At 38.9% G+C, this 22644-nt stretch overlaps 2 protein-coding genes across 3 annotated transcripts in view; both read right to left on the reverse strand.

Annotated features, from left to right (window-relative positions):
* Positions 1-1989: 1989 nt before the first annotated feature.
* On the reverse strand, positions 1990-4500 carry LOC145992223 (uncharacterized). Its single transcript, XM_083128553.1, has one exon. The coding sequence runs from the start codon at positions 4498-4500 to the stop codon at positions 4168-4170; it is 333 nt and encodes a 110-aa protein (XP_082984679.1). The 3' UTR covers positions 1990-4167.
* A 36-nt stretch (positions 4501-4536) lies between these two features.
* Positions 4537-22644, reverse strand: part of LOC145992222 (TWiK family of potassium channels protein 7-like) — a 412232-nt gene continuing 394124 nt past the window's right edge. For both annotated transcript variants that reach the window (XM_083128551.1, XM_083128552.1), the window contains exon 3: positions 4537-5312. In XM_083128551.1, coding sequence (XP_082984677.1) covers positions 4537-5312 — 776 coding nt within the window. The remainder of the gene's footprint in view (positions 5313-22644) is intronic.

The raw sequence follows: 22644 nt of genomic DNA on the forward strand, positions 1-22644 counted from the left end.
AGCCGTTAGAACCTTTTACTTTTTTGGTTGGGCACCACGCACCCTGGCGAGGTTATAGGGGCCAGGAATCCTAAAAAAAAAACAATTATTTATTTGTTTGTTTGCCTCACAATACGAAAATAATAAGAGGCACCAGCGCGCGCACGTGTGTATAGCACATCGTGTTTCCCCCGAGAGAGGTTTACAAAGGTCACGATAGGTCTCTCCCTCTTTATCTTACAGCAACATTGGCATCTCTATTTTTTTAGTTGTAGGTGGGTTGCCAACACAATCTAGTTAATAATGCTACATATTATACACACACACGCACACACATACTGTGTTGCCATCCATCCATCCCTCTCTCTTTTTTACGGCAGTATATATTATTTGTTGCCGGCTCTCCTTGCCCAGTGTGTGTATGTTACGCCAGTATATAAATTGGCTAAGCCTCAAGCAGGGTAGCCCTTGCCAAGTAAGAAAAAAGGGCTGTAGGTAGGTGTTGGCAACACTGTCGGTTGTTTAACTCTTCCCTCTCTTTCCTCTCTCTTTTTTGTAAAAAGCTATGGCAAAAGTACCAGTAGGTTGGCAAATTGCTTTATGCACTGTAAGGCAAGCCTCAAGCAAAGTTGCCAGCTCCTTGCTTTAGGTTAGGTTAGACCAAAATAAAAACCTTGGTGACTTTTCGAGTAAGATGTTGGCAATACTGCAAGACAAGCCTCAAGCAGTATTGCCAGCTCCTTGCTTTAGGTTAGGTTAGACCAAGATAAAAACCTTGGTGATTTTTTCGAGTAAGATGTTGGCAACGCTGCAAGGCAAGCCTCAAGCAGTGTTGCCAGCTCCTTGCTTTAGGTTAGGTTAGACCCAAAAACAAAAACCTTGGTGATTTTTTCGAGTAAGGTGTTGGCAACACTGCGAGAAAATGAGGCTCATGCCTTACGAGAGAAATCCATTAAGGCGAGCCTCACCGAGCCTCATTTTCGGGCGCAGAACCGGCCCATTACCACTACTAACTTTGTCCTTAACACACCCCCACAACAAAAAAATCACACACAGTGAGGTCTGGTGACCGTGGGGGCCATTCAATAAAATCCGAACCTATTCCTATCCATTTTCCATTGAAATGCTCGTCCAGGAAGTCTATAACGAGATTCGAGAAATGAACCGGTTTCGCGTAACTGTTTTCCCCATTTCTTTATTGAAATGTACGATGGAACTACTTCTTCAGCACTCAAACCATAACGTGCACGAAATCGTCTCTGCACAAGTGTCACAGACTTCACTTCAGACAACGTTAAAACACAAAACACCTTTTCTTGTGGCGACCACATGACGAATGGCTACTGAAAAACTGATAATATCAGTTTTCAAGAGATTCTGGCTACTGCGCATGCGCAACTACCGCTAAATGTGTTGCTAAAAAAAAATTCTGAGTCATTCTTTAAAATGAAACAACAATCACATCATTCTGACAGTTAGTTTAGAAGTTATAAATTTTTCCTTTATTATACGTATAAGCGGGACACGCTGTTATTTTAAGTGTGGTGTTTAAATATATGTAATAAATTGTCATACATCCTGGATAACAGCTTTCAACACAATTCGGCGACCATCCAATTTGAATTCTACAAACTTGTGTCTCTACAAAATAGAACAAACCATCATTTCTCACACTTGTTAACGTTCATCTTTCTAAAAATCTAATCCTGGTGTGTTACTAATGTTTTTAATACTATATATTTCATATTTCTTTAATTTGTTTTCTGATCCCATTCTTATTAGTATAATTTATTAATTTTATACCCTGTAGGAAAAATTCTACCACACTTAAAACAGCGGGGGTTGTGTTTTTTTTGCACACTTCTCGTTTTCCAGTTTCCAGTTGAAGACTGTGCAATATTCCTTCACTATCTGTAACAAATACTTAATAACAACACTCATTTAGTAACCAACATTTCGCCTTACCTATGTTACTTATTTATAATGTATAGAATAAGAAGAGGTCATATATAAACATTATCTATATATATATTCTGAAAAACAGATAACATCAACACAATTTCTATAGCAGAGGCATTCACCCTTTCTTTTAGATATATAACAACAAAAATCGTTATTTTTTAAAGTTTTCCCTTCAAATTCCCTCTTTTCATCTCAAAAATTGTCATTGTGCTAAGAGAATCGTTATTTGTTTAAATAAAAAAGAACATTCTTTCACTACAAGCATTTTGTTACATGTATTCGTGTTTTCACTTCCAAAAACTAACAGAAGATGTCTATGATTCATTTTTCGTGATTTTTTCATATGTTTTCAAGTTCTGATCGTTCGCTAGAAATGAAATCGGAATTGCTTTCTAGAAAAAAGAAATCTTTGTGAGTTAATGTTCGTTTTTAGATTTAGGAATTGTTGATTGCTCCTAACGCCGCATCACACTGTTTGTTGTGCGCTCACACGTTTCTCAGAGGTTGGGTGTTCGAGTCCCGCGCTAGCAGAAAAAAAATGTCGAATCCCACGTCAGTTCCAATAAGTTCCAGTCCACTCAACTATGATTCAACTCTGTTGCTCAACGCGGTGCATGCACCTAAACAAAATTTAATCACACTGCCTGGAAAGACGTAAGGAAGAAATTTTTCGATGAAGAATTGCTTGGGCATCAAAGCTCACTCCAGCATGAGAGATACCCTAATTTGCGTCTTTCATAGCAGCGCTATATGACTGAATACTGGTGAATCGCTTCGTTCATTACAAAAAAGCAAGTTTGCTATTTATATAGTTAATTACAGAAATACATTTCAGTTAGTATACGAACAGTATAACTAAAGTTAAAACCTTGTTAGATAAAAAACAAAAACAAGAACCACATCAGAACTTCATGTTCAAAGTTCTTAAAATTAAATTTTTATGTGATTTTCCCTAACTTCCAAAGCTTTTTCTCCCAACAAGGTGTCTAAAAGTAAATTACAAAATAGAATAACTATATATTTCAGTACACTAACTGCATAAAATGCAAAAAGAAAAACAGTTATGCTGAATATTTACTCATTTTGTGGATCCAGTAAAACAGTCTCCTCAAAGATGATGATGATAGCAAGAATATAATTAGTTTATGTTTAATAGTTTACAATAGTTATAATTTTATAATAATAAACCATTTCTGGCGACGCTCATGATACATGAAGCAATGCTTCGACGTAAGTGTTGCACAATGTTCAGGACATGCAACACCAATGATGGTTAATCTCCGCCACGACAATGAAAGGTCTCACATTGTCAGGCTATCTCCTGAGAGTGTAATGTGGTGGAATGAAAAAAAAAGTTTGGCAGACCGAAGTTGAAGAACACACCAAAAAAATCATTAATAAAAAATTACGAAAAGCTACAGAGAAAAATAAAGACGAACAAATAGAAAAGTTGAACAAAACATGACCTACAGTTCATCATGATACTGAGAAACCTACAGAAGTTCAACAATGCAATGTGATCAGATTTGGATGAGTTAACAAATACAGCTGTTGGCATTGTTTGGAATTTTTCGAGAGTTTCTGAAAAGACAAGTTCTAAAAGTTTTACGAAATTCATTTTCCATTAATTTGTGGAATGAGAATGACACTAGAATTCTCATTTTACGAAGACAGCAAGACGTCACTAACGAATGCTGGCGCACAACATGGGGACGCTTTACAAATGTCTGCACTAGATAGGAAGTAAATGAAAACTGTTTGTGCTGACAATAGAGGATTGTTGATAAAAGAACAATGAGCAACAGTGGACAGTGAGAATGTTATTTTTGATAACGTGAGGTAATCTAACATTGTGTATTTGTAAGATAAAATTAACTTTCATGAATAGATTCTCTCGGTATGTAGACCAGAAAAGTTCTGGATTGGTTTCACTCTCATCTTCATGGTAACCTTTCCGAAACTCACATGGTTGATAGCCCGAGAGAATCTGTCCATTCGTCGACAGGAAAGCTCAAGACGTACTTAAAAGCTACCTTGTTCTGTAAAAGGGAAAAACTGAAGCCATTGCTCCGATCGTTTTCCAGGCAGTGTGTTTCGATATCTCGCATCTACAATATTTATCTCGCACACACTCTCATGCATTAACTAAGAACCATAGAAGTCCTGTAGAAGCTTCGCCGACAACCGTTCCTATGGAGGTGGACGTTAGTTCGACATATGCAAACGTCACATGAACACATCTTCCAGCGTCGTCTTCCTCGGGGGCTCGTCCTCGAAGGTGACCATCTTCTCTCTCGACCTCGCGCCAGCCGGCTCGCCGCTCCGAGTCCTGGCCGGCGCCCTGGACGCGACTGCCGCCAAGCTGACGTCACTCACACCTGAGAGGTTGAACTCGCTCACGCTCCTGGGGACAAAGTACTCCAGGGGTTCCCCCGCGGAGGAGGTCCCTTCGCCGAGATTCATCCGTGTGCACCTCGGATCCCTCCTCATCCCCCCAACATTGGCGCTCTTCCGCCTAGGTAAACTATGATGGATGACGGGCTTGGGAGAAGGCGACATTGTATCCAGGGACGTATCCCTCGTGACCTCCCTCTGTCAGGAACTGATGGCGTTCTCTTCCTCCCTAAGAACCCCAACAGACCGTACTATTTTTCGCACCAAGATAACCACCTCATCTTGCACCAGATTGAAGCACATGGCTATCAGAGCCATCCCGACTAATATATACGCAGACGACACATACACAGATACTTGGGCATAGTCCGTGTGGGAGGACCAAGACGATTTGGACTTTGAGGAATGCTGAGGGGCAGATCCGTGATTGTTGAGTCCCGGGATCAGATCCCCGAACCCGATAGTCCCGAGGCTGGTGAAGCAGAAGTAAGAACCTTCCAGGAACGTCCAGTTCTCCAGCTTGTTGAAGAGCAGCGCCCCTCCGCAGATGTAGGAGATGATGATGAGCAGACAGAGAGAGATGGGAACGTGGACAGGTCCGTACATCCTCTTCTCGGAGTCCAGCGGAGATCCGCCGTCGCCGCAGTCCAACACCACGCTGGGATTCCGTTCTATCTTCACCATGTCCTCGTCGTGCATCTTCACGGATCCGTCGGCGGCTATGCTGTTATGGGCCTTGCTCGTGATGTGCCGGACCCGGTACGTGTCCGCGACGGATCCGTGGGGGGTCGAAGAAGGTACTCCAGGGTCCCGCCTCAGCCTGCAGCCGCACAGCTTCCCGTACAGCTTCCTGAAGGTTCTCGCGAGGAAGTCTCCCACCGTGGACAGGTACATGAGCATCAACGGGATCCCAACCAGAGCGTAGATGATGGTGACGATTTTCCCCCAGGTTGTACGTGGCGTTACGCTTCCATACCCTGCAACGAGAATAAGACGATATGAAGTACAAGAAGTACCTCCCAAAATTAATACAAGAATATAAAGCATGGCACACTGGAAAAAAAAATGGTGTTAAAGTGACACAGCAAGTGGTCCCAGGAGATCCACGCCTCATATTGGTCCACGTTTGACACCAGTGGTGTTAAAGTGGTGTTGATTGCAACCAGTGGCGACTATTGGCTGCCAAAACTGGAGGGGGGGAGGATAGATTACTTTCTCTTGCTAGGCAAGGCTAAAGAGGCGATAGTGCGGAGCAAGAAGTTGCCCTTCCTAATCGCCTCCACGGATTTCAACATTTTATATGTGCATTTTAACACCACTGAAGTTAAACTTTGACCAATACATGCCATGGACCTCCTGAGACCACTCTTTGTGTCACTTTAACAAAATTTTTTTTACAATGTATGTGTAGAAGGTGTAATTACAATGCGAACTAACAGACTCATTTCCACCAGGAGAACGCTTGGATAATCGGGTGTATTTATTTTAAAAAGAAAAGGAAAAAAATGGCGACATTAACATTTCCATGCACAATTTTCAAGACGAGGTTAAGATATCAAACCGTTCTCGGTATTTTTCGAAATCTGATACATTTTTGAAACATTTATATGCAAAATTTCTTAAATTCTGGAAGTTTTAGAAACAATTACATGCCTAATTTTTTAAAGTGGGGAAGTTTTCGAAAGAGTTTCATGCATAATTTATTGAAATGAGGAAAGATTTCGAAACATTTAACAGAATACATTTCCCATTCTAGGTGAACTATAATCTGTCGCAGCTAACTGTGGAGCAGGCAAACGAAAATAAGTCTCTACGCAAGTAGTGACGTGAGACTGCTCCACCAATGAACACGTGAGAGGGAATGGGATTGCGTGGAGGGGGAAAGCGACTGGTGTTACCAGCTTTCCAGCAGCGTGTACTGCTTCGCATTGGCCACTCAATTTCCTTCGCTTCTCTGTCGCTATGCACGGCCTTTCTCCACAGTTAGCTGGGACAGGGTATATGTATAAGGATTGTTTGATAAATAAGTGTATGTCGGAATAAGGAAAAACCTATTGTGTTTATTGATACATTTGTCTATTGCGCATGTCATCTGTTTCATTCGCAGGTAGATGTCCTCCAGATATGCACAAAGGTGTGCGATTCCGTTCCTGTGTGCTGAAGGTTCACAGCAAGCAGAGATTGTTCACCAGTTAAATGCTGTGTGCGGGGACGAAGCTTTTTGCAGCTTACGACAGTGTTTAATTGGTGCAAGGAATTCCGAGAAGGGAGAAGAATCACACACCCTTGCTCATATCTGGAGGAATAAATCTCTGCACTCATTCATGTTTGAGGGTCGAACCTGCGAATGAAACCGATGACATGCGCAATGGACAAATGTATCAATAAGCACAATCGGGTTTTCCTTATTTCTACGTACACATACCGAAACGACAGGCCCAGCCCACTTATTTATCGAACAACCCTTAAACATGATTCTGGAAACTAATTTAAAGGTATATAGGACAGTTTTGTGTGCTATGTGTGTGTGGAGGTGGCATATACACTTTACACTGAAAACAATTTTTCTTCATCAATTTCATGAATCCCTAAACCAGGGGTCCCGAAACTTTTTCGTATCACGATGCCCTTAGTGTTTCAAGATTTTTCCGCGGCGCCAAAGTCAGAATGGTGGCCTCTCTAACACTTGCAACGCTCAGTTAATGTGGTTACGTTGCTTGCCTTAAGTTAAAGGAAATGTATGAAATTTAGAAACATTTTATATACTAAATAAGCACAAATTTGGAACAATCATATCATTTCAAAACACTAAAGTTCCTGACCAAGGCAGTTTATTAATTTTTAAAAACACTAAAATGAAACATACTTTAGTTTAGCTCTTCGTCTAAAATACCGATTACCTGATCTCGGCAACTTTGGCTAGAAACTGCAAACGCGGTTGTGAGCCATAAAATAAAGAAGAAGCAGTAGTTCTTCTTCTGAGGAAGACACTGATAGAGGGAAGAAACGTTACTTGTAAAGTGTTTTTTTGAATGTTAATAAACTGCCTCGGTCAGAAGTTTTTAATATTTAAACAAGACTTAGTTGTATTAACATATCATTTCAGTGAAAATATTGGAACATTTCGCAGCGCCCCTGTAGGCCAGGGCACATTTTGGGAACCACTGCCATAAACATTAGTTACCGAACACCCTCGCACGATGCGCTGCTAGATTAATGAACAGAGTCGCCTTGTAATCAAGGTGTTCCGAGTTTGATACCCGGTGTCCGCATATACTAGTTTGGATACAACTTTAAACTGTAGGCCCAGTCCCGATTAGCCTATCTGAGCATAAAGTGGGCTTACAAACGAAAACTACACAACAGACTAACAATTGGGGCCCTATTTATAGTCGTGGACCTCCTCGATGGCGCAGTGGTAGCGTCATTGCCTTGTAATCAAGGGTTCCCGGGTTCGAACCCGGTTGAGGTACATAGTGGTTCGGATCTCACTTTAAACTGTAGGTCCAGTGCCGATTAGCCTTACTGTCTATAATGTGGACTCAAAACACCAAATCAATCTATTTATAGTCGAAGTCCAACCCATTGCGATTAGGAATGCCCTCTTTTTCAGCGCAAATTATAAAATGTATAATTTTGTGTTAACCAGGGTAGTAAAAACAAAGCGCCGAAAATGTTCTCCTTTCGCAGTTATAATTTAGTTCATTTACTTTCATTGTTTGCTATTTTTCCCAATCCCCCTTTGTCCCTGAAAACAATAAGTTAACATTGTTTTGAACAAAGCGTTTCGCTGCCTTTTTTTTCATGCAGGTATATGTCAGTTGCAGCAACACAACAGGTTACCTTGGAGATTTAAAGTGTATTGACCTTTTCTGGGTTCGAGGAGGAAAAACAGATAATTTGTAGCGAACCGTAGTTTACTCCAAATTACTTTTAAATGGAGCATGAAATGGCTTTCTCGTCGATTACCGGAGTCGGATCTCTTCTTTGCCCGGAACGCCACAGCAGGGAAAGCTCCGGGTCTTTCTCAATTCATTCCGGACCAACAAAATTGCTACAGTCTTGGAGTCTTTCAAGCTGTTTTCACCCCCTCCCCCATTCTCTTAAATGGAACTGTTCCTCTTGCGGGCTTTACTGTTACCTGTAATAATGCATGCGATGCGATCAAAAAGTTCCCGGAATGGATTTTTGTCGTCAATCTTAGTAGCCAGCGTTCTTAACTTTTTTATGCGTTCGTTCCAAAATGATAAAAAGCAAGGCTATGTAAGAAATTTCCGCAACGAATCAAAAAACCAATCCATTTTTTAAACTCTTTTCACAGCATATTTTACATATTTATAATTTTGAAGTCCAATTTTACGCTCAGTTGGGCGAGTTATAACTGGACCTATAGTCTAAAGTAAAATATGACCACTATAGAACGTTCTTCCGCCGAGTGTCAACAAGCGTATTCCTGATGGCATGTCGTATATTAGCACCCGTCTAGTTCGCTGCACATTTTGACTCTTTGCACGCTCTAGTTGGTTACAAATTGCAACACCGAGTCGTCTATTTCATTGATTTGGTGTCTGCAAAGTTTATACTAGGTAGAGTGTTTATGTATGGCCACGTGGTATATTGTAATGAATGAAATGAATGTTTAAAGCAGCAGACAGGCATTTCTTGAATGTTTTGAGCTCGAATACGCTTTTTTGCGTACAGCGGTACTTGGATCAACACAGTTTCCTTGCAACAGTCTGATGTACTGTCACGTGCCAGTTTCGATGACACAATGAAAGTTGCAAGGAGGAATGGTTTCTCGGAATCGACGAGAGATGGCAGCACGCTATATAAAGAGGAGAAAAGGAAATTATAAAAAACTTAGAGCGGAGAAGAGGGATTATATATGTTATAGTAAATTGAGAAATATATAAAAGAAGAGTTCAAATACTATGAAAGAAGTAAATATAATGTTGTATATAGTAAATTAAAAGAATTAAGAATATGGTCGCATATGAAACGTTTAGGAAAGTTATTAAGTAAGCGAACGAATTCAGAAATCTATCTCTTTTGATTTCTCTGACGAGGAGAATATCGTCAGTGTTTTGATTATTTGTCCCCGGTGGCGCTGTGTCAAATTAGACGCCCCGAAGCACTTTACGGTTGCGCTCCTTTTTAGTCGCACTGGGTCATTGGTAGCGCTTGTTATTAGCGATCCTGGTTATTCCCTTTTGGTCGTTAAATAGGAGCTGGCGCTATTGTCAGATTAGACGCCCCTAAAAATCCTCTATAGCTTTGGTTCAATTCTCTACAAGGAATGCAGCATAATGATTTGTCTATATTATTGAGAAGAGAGATGGTAAAGAGAAATATTTGCGATAAATGAGAGAAATAAGACTTTTTCCAGTGGCAAAGAAGAATAGAAGAAATAAGAATTTGCTGTGGAAAGAATAAATAGAAGGATTTATCGAGAATATAAGAATATCTCGTCGGAATATAGAAGATAATAAGAATTGCTGCTGAAAGAAGAAATGAGAATTGATATGAATAGAGGAAAAAAGAAAGCGATGAATAAAAGGGGATGACTATCTTTAGTAAATAGAAGAAAGAGATTGTCATAAAAGGTAGAAGAAAGAAAAAGAGTATCCTTTTACCAAAGAAAAGAAGTGGAAATTGAAGAAAGAAGAAGCCATTCATATATTTTGTGATAGAAGAAATTGACGAAAGAAGAAGAAGCCTTTTTGATAATAAAAGAAGAAGAAGCCTTTTCCATATTAAGAGAAGAAGAAGAAGCCTTTTTGATAATAAAAGAAGAAGAAGCCTTACGATACTCAAAGAAGAAGAAGCCATTTCGATAATCAAAGAAGAAGAAGCCATTCCGATAATCAAAGAAGAAGAAGCCTTTTTGATAACCAAAGGAGAAGAAGCCTTTTTGATAACCAAAGAAGAAGAAGCCTTTTTGATAACCAAAGGAGAAGAAGCCTTTTCGATTATACATATTATATATATATATATATATATATATATATATATATATATATATTTTTTTTTTCTCTGTATTTTCTATAGTTATCAGAATATAGATCCGCATTTAACTATATCCTCTTGGCTATAAAACGCTTTCTTATTTGGAATTCTCAAATAAAGAACCTATCCCCCTGAGATTAAGATATCTGTAGCCGTGGTAAATAACATTTAAGTACGTACCCACAAGGGGCGTAGCAGTACCTGCACTCACTTGGTGCCAAAAAGTGCAGCGAAATAGATTATGCTAATATAATCAAGGGTTGTCGAGGGCGGCATCATACGGCGTTGCCTCAGACCCACCAGGGCTGCACGAGGAGACGTTGCCTCAGACCCGCCACGGCTGCACGAGGAGGCGTTGCCTCAGACCCGCCACGGTTGCACGAGGAGGCGTTGCATCAGACCCGCCACGGCTGCACGAGGAGGCGTTGCATCAGACCCACCAGTGCTGCACGAGGAGGCGCTGCATCAGACCCACCAGGGCTGCACGAGACGGCGTTGCCTCAGACCCGTCACGGCTGCATAAGGCGGCGTTGCCTCAGACCCGTCACGGCTGCATAAGGCGGCGTTGCCTCAGACCCGTCATGGCTACACGAGGCGGCGTTGCCTCAGACCCATCACGGCTGCACGAGGCGGCGTTGCCTCAGACCCATCACGGCTGCACGAGGCGGCGTTGCCTCAGACCCATCACGGCTGCACGAGGCGGCGTTGCCTCATACCCGCCACGGTTGCACGAGGCGGCATTGCCTCAGACCCGCCACAGCTGCACCAGGCGGCGTTGCCTGAGACCCGCCACAGCTGCACCAGGCGGCGTTGCCTCAGACCCGTCACGGCTACACGAGGAGGCGTTGCCTCAGACCCGCCAGGGCTGCACGAGGAGGCGTTGCCTCAGACCCGTCACGGCTGCACGAGGCGGCGTTGCCTCAGACCCGTCACGGCTACACGAGGAGGCGTTCCCTCAGACCTGGTACGAGGAAGCGTTGCCAGGGGACCCTTCAGGGAGGCACGAGGCAGCGTTGCCAGGGACCGTTCAGGCTGGCACGAGACAGCGTTGCAGCAGATCCGTCAAGTCCAGACACGACAGTATTTCCGCAAGTGAGCCACACTAAAAAATGTTGCTCTCCTAGATATTTAGTTTATTTTTTTTAAAAAAATATAAGTACCGGTAGTGTTCCAATGCATTGTTCTAACTTTTTTTTTGCACTTACAACGAACGGGTTAGCACATTAGTTTTTAGGCTTTCTTCTTTCCACGCACCTTAAACCTTTTCAGAAGAAATAGAAGCTAAAATCATATCAGGTGACATTTCCTCCAGTTTGACAATGTTCTAAGGAACACCTGCAGGCGATATGTTCTCACAAAAGAGGGAACGAGTGTTCTGACATTTCGCAAGATTTCTGTCTCTCTCTCTGTTATATATATATATATATATATATATATATATATATGTATATATGCATGCAAAGACAGACAGAGAAGAGATAAAAAAGTAGACGCAACAAACGGAAAGAGATGAAACAGTAATACTAGCCTACATCGAGGAAGTACAAATGTGCTCTTCCTCTTTAATTAACGTAAAAGCTTCTAGTTGCAATTCCTTTGTGAGGAAGAAGCTTAGATCTTCTTCCTCCCTCCATACTTAGTGCTGGAGGGAGGAAAGGGGTGTTATGGGGTACAAGAAGAGAGCATGGTACCCGCATCTTCGAGAAGTGTAGATGCGAGACCATGCACTTAATATGTAGGTCGTTCAATATACAGGGTGCTCGGAAATTCCCCTTACAAACTCCTAGGGCAAGTAGAGGGGACTGAGTAGACAATATTTGGAATAGGAACCCATGTCCGGAAACGTACCGTTTCCGTGCTACAACCATGACAATGTGTCGGATGTGCCTGTGTTAGAAAATAGGTGAAGGTGAGATATCAACAGAAACGTGGTAACGGTTAATGGAATGCCCGAATAGTGTAATTGTTAATTATTTTCATTTCATTCTGGCTATACTCGGAAATAATAATTAAGTACAGAAACTTTCGTGTATTTACGTTTGTCTTGTCCAACGTTAATTCTACAGGGTGGCTCAATAAGTCACTTAACACCCTCAGTACAAGGCCACTGCAGCGCGCAACATGGAAATGGTGATGACCAATCGTTATCAGGCCAAGGGGGAACCACATTGACGCCACCCACACGGTCGGCGGCCATCTTGAATTCAACTTCAGAATTTTAAATGGGAAGGGGGTGATATGATATATCAAAATGGGCTAGAATTTCACGAGAAATGCAATGGTGAAGGTATTTTTGATGTATCTTTAACCAGTAAAAAGTTATGACTGAATTCTTGTACCAATTTGCTCCTTTTCGAGGTGTTAGAAAAATGCCTTAAAATTTGTTTAGCGCTTCGGTAATGCATCGAGATCAAAGTGACGTCTATGAAGAGACGTTCGCATGCCATTGCACATTATTTTAATCGGATACATCCATGAAGAGCTGTGCATTATGAATGGTTGTCGCGAACAATTTACAGTGTGACGCTTCCATTGAATTAAAAGTCCTTCACAGTGACAAGGCTAATGTTTATGTTCATAAGGAAGTTTATAAACAGAATATTCGATGATTTTTATCTGATAACCCATTTTTGACAAATCAAAGCTGAATGGTTAGTGTTGGTAAGTTAATGGTGTGGCGTGCTGTGTGGAACACGATTGGTTAGTCAATTTTCCATCAACGGAACCTTAAATGATTGGGGCTACTTGGATTTGTTAAATAAACAGTTTTTTTCATCCTTGCTTATGGAAGAAGGTACTTTTTACAGAGTTTTTTCAATAGGGAAGAACACCAGAACACTTATGGGAACGATATGAACCAGTTTTTGTCCAAAGTTAGTTATCAGATAAAAATAACTTTTTACTGGTTAAAGATACGTCGAAATAACCTTCACCATTGCATTTCTCGTGAAATTCTATCCCATTTTGATATATCATATCACCCCCTTCCCATTTAAAATTCTGAAGTTGAATTCAAGATGGCGGACATCAAGATGGCCGCCGACCGTGTGGGTGGCGTCAATGTGGTTCCCCCTTGGCCTGATAACGATTGGTCTTCGCCAATTTCAAATTCCATGCCGCAGTGGCCTTGTACTGAGGGTGTTAAGTGACTTATTGAGCCACCCTGTATATATATGTGTGTGTGTGAAAGGGGCCAAAGGTTATTTTGCAGTTCATTTCCTCACAGTAACAAAAACTACTGACAAAAATAATTTTCTTTCTAAATTACTTGGTTTAGGTTTCTGGTACAGGCCTTCTTCTTGGTACCCATTGCGAATGGTCACAAGGTTCAAGTGTGGGTGACTCTCGTGATATTAGGCTTGATTACAACGAGAGGATGGAAAGTTACCAGTTCAAAGCGACCGAAATGTGTTTCAAATCCACTTTGCACTCAGATAGGCTAATCGGGACTGGGCCTAAAGTTTAAATGGGCTCCGAAAAACTATACAGCGTGTTTCCACCGGGGATTGAACACGGGAACTCTCCTGTACGAAGCAGAAACAGGAAATTTTCAATTTACGTTTGGTTGCTTTTGTGCGTCTCCATGGTAATGATGAAAGGAATGATCAAGGATTTGACAAACTTGAAAAAGCAACGGGCACAATGTCCTACTGCAGGATTCAATCCTAGTCCCCGTGGTATCCTAGCGCGGATGGTACGTACACCAGTCCTCCCCGCAGACTGGCCTGAAGGTTGAGGTTCTGATGAGCGAACAACTTTTACGGAACAAATGTGGCTGGGACTTGGGGGTTGAACACAATATAAGTTGTGCAGTGAGGGCAGCACTGTGCAGTGTGTCGGTAAGGGAAGTAGGAAATCGATAGAGAACAGCATATACACTGTGTGTCAGGAATCTGTTGCACATAACGGTAGAAAAGGGGAGAAAGCGAGTGGGCGAAGCAAAGGAAGGTGAGAAGAATGCAATGAGAGTGATGGAAGGTTATCTGGAAACAGTGCAAGAAAAAAAGGAGAGCGGGGATACGAAAAGTACAACGTATACAAGAGATGTAAAGAACACACGAACAAATATAAACTACAGGCAAGAAATAAGCCGGGTGAATGGTGTTATGTCCAAAGATTGATTGAGTTGGTGTTTCAAGTCACAGTAAGGCTAATCGGGACTGGACCTACAGTTTAAGAGTGGGATCCGAACCACCTTGTGCCTCAACCGGGAATCGAACCCGGGACCTATATGTCCAAAGAGAAAAGGACATAATGACTTAAGAAATCGTAAGTAAAATAAAGTAAAATGGCCGATTACTAACATTTTCAAGGTTTCGGGTGAATGACCTCTTTTGAGTTACATTCCACAATAGTAACAAATAATATATAATTGTGTATTCTCACTAGTAAATTATATTAGTAGTTTTCATTATCATTCAGGTTATTGAGCATCAAAATAGATGTGCTCCAGTATATGATTAAATATTTCTCGATAAAATGGAAACAAATCACACAGCTCTAGCTACTACAAAATTATCATATTTCAGACTCCACAATTCCGTTTCAGGAAAAGGAATATGCGCCTTAAATCTGCAATAAGTGAATTTTAATGAATCATTTAATTTGTTGACGTTAATACGTTGGAGGACACTCATAACTCTCCAGTTTACAACGCCCATAAATCACAAATTTGATTTGATTCGAGTTTTGTTATTTAGCATCGCTTTTCTTCCACATTTGGCTAATCGCTACAATGGGGATATGATATGATGAAATTGATTAAGGGACACTCACAAAGAACATGCATGGTCAGTCCGGGATTCGAACCCTGGACCGCAAACGTCGTATTACGCTGTGATAACCACTCCCCCACGTATGAAGTTTTGGCCCCCGCGAGAAAAGTTATTTGCGGAAACTCGTCCCCTTTCGAGAAACCTCTATGATGATTCCAAGGGAATTTACGTGAGTCTTGCTCTGCTCATTTGCCTGGTACTATGAACGAAGCTTGAATATGCACACTTGGCATTAAACAGAAATAGGTCATGCTACAATGATCAGCGACCTTCAGAAATCTAATATACCGTGTCATTCTATGGATGTGGATGGAGGTGCTTAGGGCTTTCATCCATTTTTTCGGAAATGCGATGAGAAAAGAGGTTTCAACAACCAGTTTAAATTTAAACCCCACCCAAAATTTTGACACGTGGTCGAGGTGCTGGGATTTTCATTTATTTCTTCATGAACTAAATGAAAATTGAAAGATTAGTCTTTGTAACCAGGTTAGAATTATTCCCCACCCCAAATTTTGACACGTACTGGAGTGCTAAGTTCGTTACCCACCCCAAATTTTGTTACATGGTTTTAAATTCAAACCCACCCCAAAATTTTGCTCATTTGTTTAGTTTTTTTGGTATAGTCTTGCCAAAATTAATTTTGAAAATACATAGGGTTTAAAGCTTTTGCATTTATGGGGGAAGAAGAATTTATATATGCCATGATAGATGTTTAGTCTAACATGAGGATGAATTCGATTAAATTTATCGACTTCGAGTCTGGGTCGGTAATCAGTGAAATGTAAGAATGCGGAGGAACTGCGCCCTAGCTCCGTCGCGGTTACCCGCGTCGGGCTGGCGCTATGGTATCAGGAGCGTCCGGCATTCCGCGTGGCGGAAGGTTCGATGTCGGATGTTAGGGAGGCCCATTTCATCAAAAATGTGGCCGGCCCAGGGACGTCCGTGGACGATTCCCTATCAGTCTGCTCCTGGTAGCTCTGTGGTTCACTCACGAACCCGGTACCATGGCTACGACAAATTCCCACCTGGGAAATTTTTACCATCCAGAATTTTACATAAGGAATAAGGAATAGGCATTTAGATTTGATGATTTCTTGCATTGACAGTGATTTTAGAATTTTTTTTACATAATCTTGAATACGAAAATTATTACAACGTTGGTTATGAGGATGCAGTAAGCTACAGTGAACAGTAAACGATTTTACCCTTAACATTTTAATTAATTAACAACGTGGATTTTAAAGTTATTTAAAGTGGATTTTAAAGTTATTTATGAATGAGGAAAATAAATTAGTGCCACCGAGTCAGAGTCAATCGGCACTATGGTGCAGTTTAACGAGTCATGGCAGAGAGTATGCTTGTTTGAGTCAATATTTTGTTTTTGTTATTATTATTAATTGAAATGTCTTAAAAGTTAAATTTAAATTTGTTTAAAACTGACCGTAACTTGTAAAGGATTTAGAATGCTTGAACTATGACTGCTAAGACTTTTGCAACGAGGATATTACATTTTCATATATATATATATAGTTTTGGGAACGAATAAGGCCCCGAGGACCACTCATTTATATTCTTAATGACTGAAGTCTCCTAGCACCTCATGAAGGGAGCTTAGATTAAGGAGATAGTCAAGTTTATACGAGATAGTCACTTGCCTTACGTTACCTTAACTTACGCATACATTGCTGAAAATTTTAATTCATGTTAATATGAAAAGAAACAAAACGCCAATTATATTCCTCGACACGCATGTACAATGTTCGTACCGTGATTTAGGGTATAAACCGCCCGATTAATTAAAAGTTCTAGTTGAGAAGTAATAGATGTATTATTAGGCTGCAGTGACGAGAGATGTCCGTTCACAGGTAAGCAGTAGTGACGAGAATGAATCCGTACACAGATATACATATACTTATATGCTATAAGCAAAGTTAGGCACAGCCAACTTATTTTGAATAACTAGAAGAGAATTAGGAGAGCATTACATGGCGTGGACGTTTCTCACATATTAACGAGATTTTATTGTTAGTTTATATTTATATATTTTTTTTCCTGTCCGAAACAGTTTTGTTTGACAGTTGAATATTTATCCTTAGCACGTTGTAGATTCGAATGTTAAGAACTTTAAAAGGTAGATTGTTTTAAATCTTAAATATAAATATTGCAAGTTTGCTCCAAGTTACGGCATTTATCAAAGTGAAACAGGTCTAATATTTTAAATCCACTCGCGTGACATAATAATAATTTATCATAAAATAGCACTAATAATATTAAAGATTAAAAGCAGACTTATTATTTAATAATGTGCTTTAGGCACAAAAGATTTTTTTTGCAGTATGAAATAATACTAGCTCAGCGAATACATCACTAGAATTTTATAGTTACTCTTCAGAAGAAGGTACATGATTATATTAGCAAAGTTTATTTTAAGCGCCAGTTATGAGAATATTTATATTATATGAATATGTAGACGTCGACGTCAAGATTTTTGCGCTCGTATAACAAGTATTTTCCTTCGGATATTGGGTCATGACCGATAATCCTGGAAATCCATTCTGCCATCGCAGAATGATAATGATTAAACCACAACGGTTTTAGTTTCTAACTTTGCCACAATAATATGCTAAGCATATTTTAGAATGAGTCGAGAGAATTAAAGATTCTTCAAGTTTTAGTGATGTTAGTATTTTAATGCATTTAAAGATCGCATAAATAATAATTATCATTTTATTTCAGGTAGTCAGGAGTAAATCAGACTCAATTTTTCCTTACCTTGTACCTTAGTACGGTTCAATTCATTTCAAGTATTTAAACGTAACGTTAACACCTGAAATTAAAATAAGATAAGTAAAACAGTGCTAATAAATTTAGAGAATAAATAAATTATATTAAATAAATAAATCACGCAGATAATTTGAGCCTAGTCAGAAATAATTAAAAGTTGAGTTAAAATATCTACTACTTAGACTAGGCAAGCTTAAAGTACGTATTAGCTTTGAAGAACTGTTTGTTTTGATTGCCTAAGCAACATGAAAATCATTGCGATTTTAGTTATTTTAAACGGATTTCTTCCATACGTAAAAGCTTCTAATTTTATTTATCTGTTGAACAAGTCCTTTGACTATCCTTATAATATAATTACAATTTTATTATTAACAACATTTATTATTAGTATTTTTATAATTTTCATAATCTGTTATTTTCAATGTCAGCGCAAGAAATATATTACTTATGACCATGAGTGTACCAACGAGTTACCGTTAAGCAAACTTAATAATGATCCACCGTCCATTGATCAGATTTACGATGATGTTGCACCGATTGTTGAAGTGGTACCATTAAAAACGAGTCACCCGCCAATTCCCCCACCCCTTTTTCAGTCCATTATTATTCAACCTAGGGTACAAAAAGAAGTTCAAGACGTATCCAGAAATAGTGTAGTCACTACAAACGACAGTATAGATTTGCCGAAGAATATTTTATCCGTTAAAGATAGAGTTCAGAAAATTGCCGTAAACAAGGGTCCTAATTTTGTTCAAATCAGTTGCAAAATGGAAAGTGAATTGCCTATTTCACCCTGTGTTCAGCCAGTTGTAAAAGTTAAAGAGTTATTTGCGAATCAGTTACCAGTAAAAGTCAAGAAAGTTTCAGGTGTTACTTTAAAAGCAGAAAGTAAGCCAAATTTTCAGGTTCCCGAACCTGTTGTATCGTTTACAGACCATATTTTCTACGACTTCATGTTCACCTAGAATTTTATATTCATTACGATTCAAATTTTAAGTATACTCCATTTTTTACGTTTGATTGTACCTTATGTAAGGTTTATTAGTCATTTAGTTTGCTAACAGTTTCCCAACTGTTGTCATTTTACCAGTACGGAAGTATTCTAGTAACACGCTGTCGCAAGCGCAACGAAGTTTTTCTTTCCATCCAATTTATTACGTCATTTCAAAGTCCTTGACTTTATTTCGAACTCCCGCAGCGCTTACTAGACTTTGTTCGTAGTAAGTTAAAGTTTTGTAAACAGTTACGCGTCATTCCAGGTATCAACGAATCCTGGCGTTGCATTTTCCTTCTCCGTTCCTATGCCCGCTGCCCGAAGCAGCGACCTTTTTCCCTCCACCTCCCGAACGGAACCCGAACTTCCCCGAAGTCGCCGATCACGCCTGTCGCTGTAAAGAAATTTGTTCAGTCCATTCAAGCGACTACGAAGAATGCAACGATAAGCAGAAATACATTGCAGCTGAATTTGCAAATTCCTTTTCTGCACTCAAGCTCTCTTCCGAGTACTTTGAACACGCTGGAAGTCAGAAAACACTTACCATAAGCTTTGCATATTTTTTTTGCGTTAGTGGCGTTCGTTCAGTAAAATTTTAGGGAATCAGTTTAGTTACGCATATAGCCATCAGAATTTGAATTTTACGATAGAAGTTCATGTAAACAATGTTAGGGATATTTTGTTTTATATAGATAAATTTTTCTGTAAAACGTCGCATTTATGCACTTCAGACTAATCACGACCTATAATTTTCAAAGGAACACAAGACGAATTTTTTTGCGTTTTTCTCGCAAAATTTTCCCGTTTTTCATAGAGATATTTATAGTAAGTAAGTTTTTTGGGAAATCGATGTACAGTTGGTTTAAATCAGGATAAAGATAAACAAAATTTTGATAAAATCAGGGAAATTTCTACAAAAGGGCAATTTTAGCACTTTATGCACTTAGAGTAATCAAGATTATTAGCAACATGCCAGGCTAAGCCTCGGTGATTGGCACAGGCATGTGCAGCAAAAGTCGCCACGGCATCGTTAGCCTTTCCAAATTTAAACAGTGTACCCAATTTGCACCTTATTCGACAATGCAGCAATAAATTCATTACTTCTTACTGATTAACTTCATGTTAATGTTAGTACAGTAGGTAATAACTATTAATTTGTATTTATATTGTAATATATAGCATAACTATTCTCTATTTATTTTGTTTAAACATACCTAAGGGATTGACACACCATTCTTATATGAGTCAAGTATACTTTTCCGCGGCGGGTCTGTTTACAAGACCAAGTGATTTGAGGTATACGGCGGACTCAAGAAGTTTTAAGTGGTTAAATTTCTTTTGTTTAAAGAAAATTTGAAATTGAGAAAGTTTTATTATTTTTATTGTGTTTCAAATTTGAATATCACCTTTTTTTAATTCCCTAATGCCATATTTTGTGACCACCTGGAGTTTCAACGAAACTCAGAAGTAGCATTTACTGAATTTTTTTGTCTTACATTGCATAATATGAACCACGGCAAATTGCACTGGCCTATCGTTTATTAGGAGGCCATTAGAGGCTTGTCAAAGCAACTTTTAGCACTCTAATAGCTTGCTTTGCGCAACTCACATTTTATATATTTATTTTTAGGGTTCACACCAAAATAATTTTTTTGAATTTCAACAGAATTTAGAACATGCTTGCAACACTTACCTTTGTTTATTAATTCTACATTTTGTAATTTTGAAGTGAAATCTATTACTGACAATAAATTATTCCAGTTTATTAGAACACGTAATGGTATTTTAATATCAGGTTCAGGTCAATTTATTGTTATTCAGAATTTGAATAATAATTTGAACACGCACAGATCAATTCAGCTTAACGAAGGGGAATCTCTATTTTTTAATTATCAGGATTTTTCGCAAATTATTGTGGATCAACAAATTTTACACACAAGAATTTTAGCTTTCGAACAAGTCAAAATGAAGAAAATTGAGTTACTACCTAATATTCCCAAGAATTTATCTGATTTCACTATTCCCCAATGGACTTCGCTTGAACTTGCTTTAAAACAACTTAATCAATCAATTAGTAAGAACATTTCATTTCAGGAATTAATTCTAAACCCTTTGCCTATGTCTATATTAGTTTTTGTTATTTGGAATGTGTTATTAACCGCAACCTTAGGATATTATTTTTATAAGCATCATCAGCTTGCGAAACAGATTAATTCAGAGCAGCACAGTAATAATTAATAGGTTAAGGCAACACATTAATCATGGACATTAATATTTTAATTACGGTTGGACATTTTATTTAAATTTTCCTTATTTATTTTCAAAGAGTTATGGCAATTATTTTATCAATTTATTTTAATCATATTTTATTTTTGATGAGACAATTTAATTTAATTTTAAAGAAAAGGCAGTGGAAATTAGTTGGTTTTGTGTACATGCATACTTGAATTATATATACCCATCCTATTGCAATTTCCTTTCTTTGTCATAATTTTCCCTTTTAACCTAACCTGTCTATACGGAGCACCATGGACAAGCAATGCCTACACCATCCATGGGCATTTTTCATGACGGACATCCGCAGACAGTCTATTACCAGGCAGAAAGACTGATTACCATTCTACGAGGGAGACATGCAGATATTTTAATTACTATTTCAAGGAGAGACTCGTCACCACCAATTTGAGGGAGACATGCAGACATTTCTACTTATTATTGCACGGAGACTACCTTTTTACAGGAAGGATGTAGTCAACCATACATTTCCCAGTATAACAGACTACACATTATCAACAACACCTAGTGATGGAGCTAGATAAATTTCCCTCCACACTGCAGTTCAAACTACAACTTTTCCCCATCTCCCAAGTTCTACGGGTAATTTACTACATTTTTACATTGCCCAATGCAGTCAAGATGACAAGCAATCCAGAAAGAAGAGGAAGCAGAGAAAACATATATTTTACAAACAGCAGTTCTGGTCACAAACAATAATTACAGAATTGTGCTACAGTGTTTCTACACATACACATGCGAGCTCCTATCATGTGTATCTATTTGGTTATTTAACATGCATTATGGGAAACAATACTTTTCCATAGCCCTTATATACATTTTCAGTTTTGTGCCATGCATGAGAACCAGTTTCATATGCATTCAAGTTTACATTATACTACAAGGAAGCGACAAGCACCAGTGGTGTCAAGTGACCAGTGTTAGCATCAATTAGTGCATAATTTTTTTTACGATGAAATTTTGCACTTTGAATAATAAACGGACATGCAAGCAATACAAATAACATAATTATAGCACTTTCGAACATTTTAGAAAGCATGCTTTAGTGACAATATTTTATGCATATGTTTATAGCATGCAGTTATTATTGTGATATATATATATTTTTTTTTTTTTTTCCTTTTCACCAACATGGAATGTTAAAAGCGACACATTTATTCGCAGAACATTTTTATAACTCAAGCACATAGTTTTGTCACTTGCAAGATTAATAATTTTTGTGTGCAGTCATACAAAGGTAATCACCAAGCCAGATATATGTATACAGTGTACAGTTTAATGTAGAAAAGGAAATTGAACGCTATAATTAAGTTTTACCAGCGACAGTTTTCAGTGTAACTCACTATATGCATTTGAATATTGTATAATAATACATTGGAATGTGCAACACAGCCATGCAAGTTTATATATTTGGCGATGTTAGGAGTGCAGTGCTACGTAGTTCGTAAAACATAC

This window comes from Lepisma saccharinum, chromosome 9 (genome assembly GCF_977018435.1).
Source record: "Lepisma saccharinum chromosome 9, izLepSacc3.1, whole genome shotgun sequence".
In the NCBI taxonomy this organism is placed as follows: Eukaryota; Metazoa; Arthropoda; class Insecta; order Zygentoma; family Lepismatidae; genus Lepisma; species Lepisma saccharinum.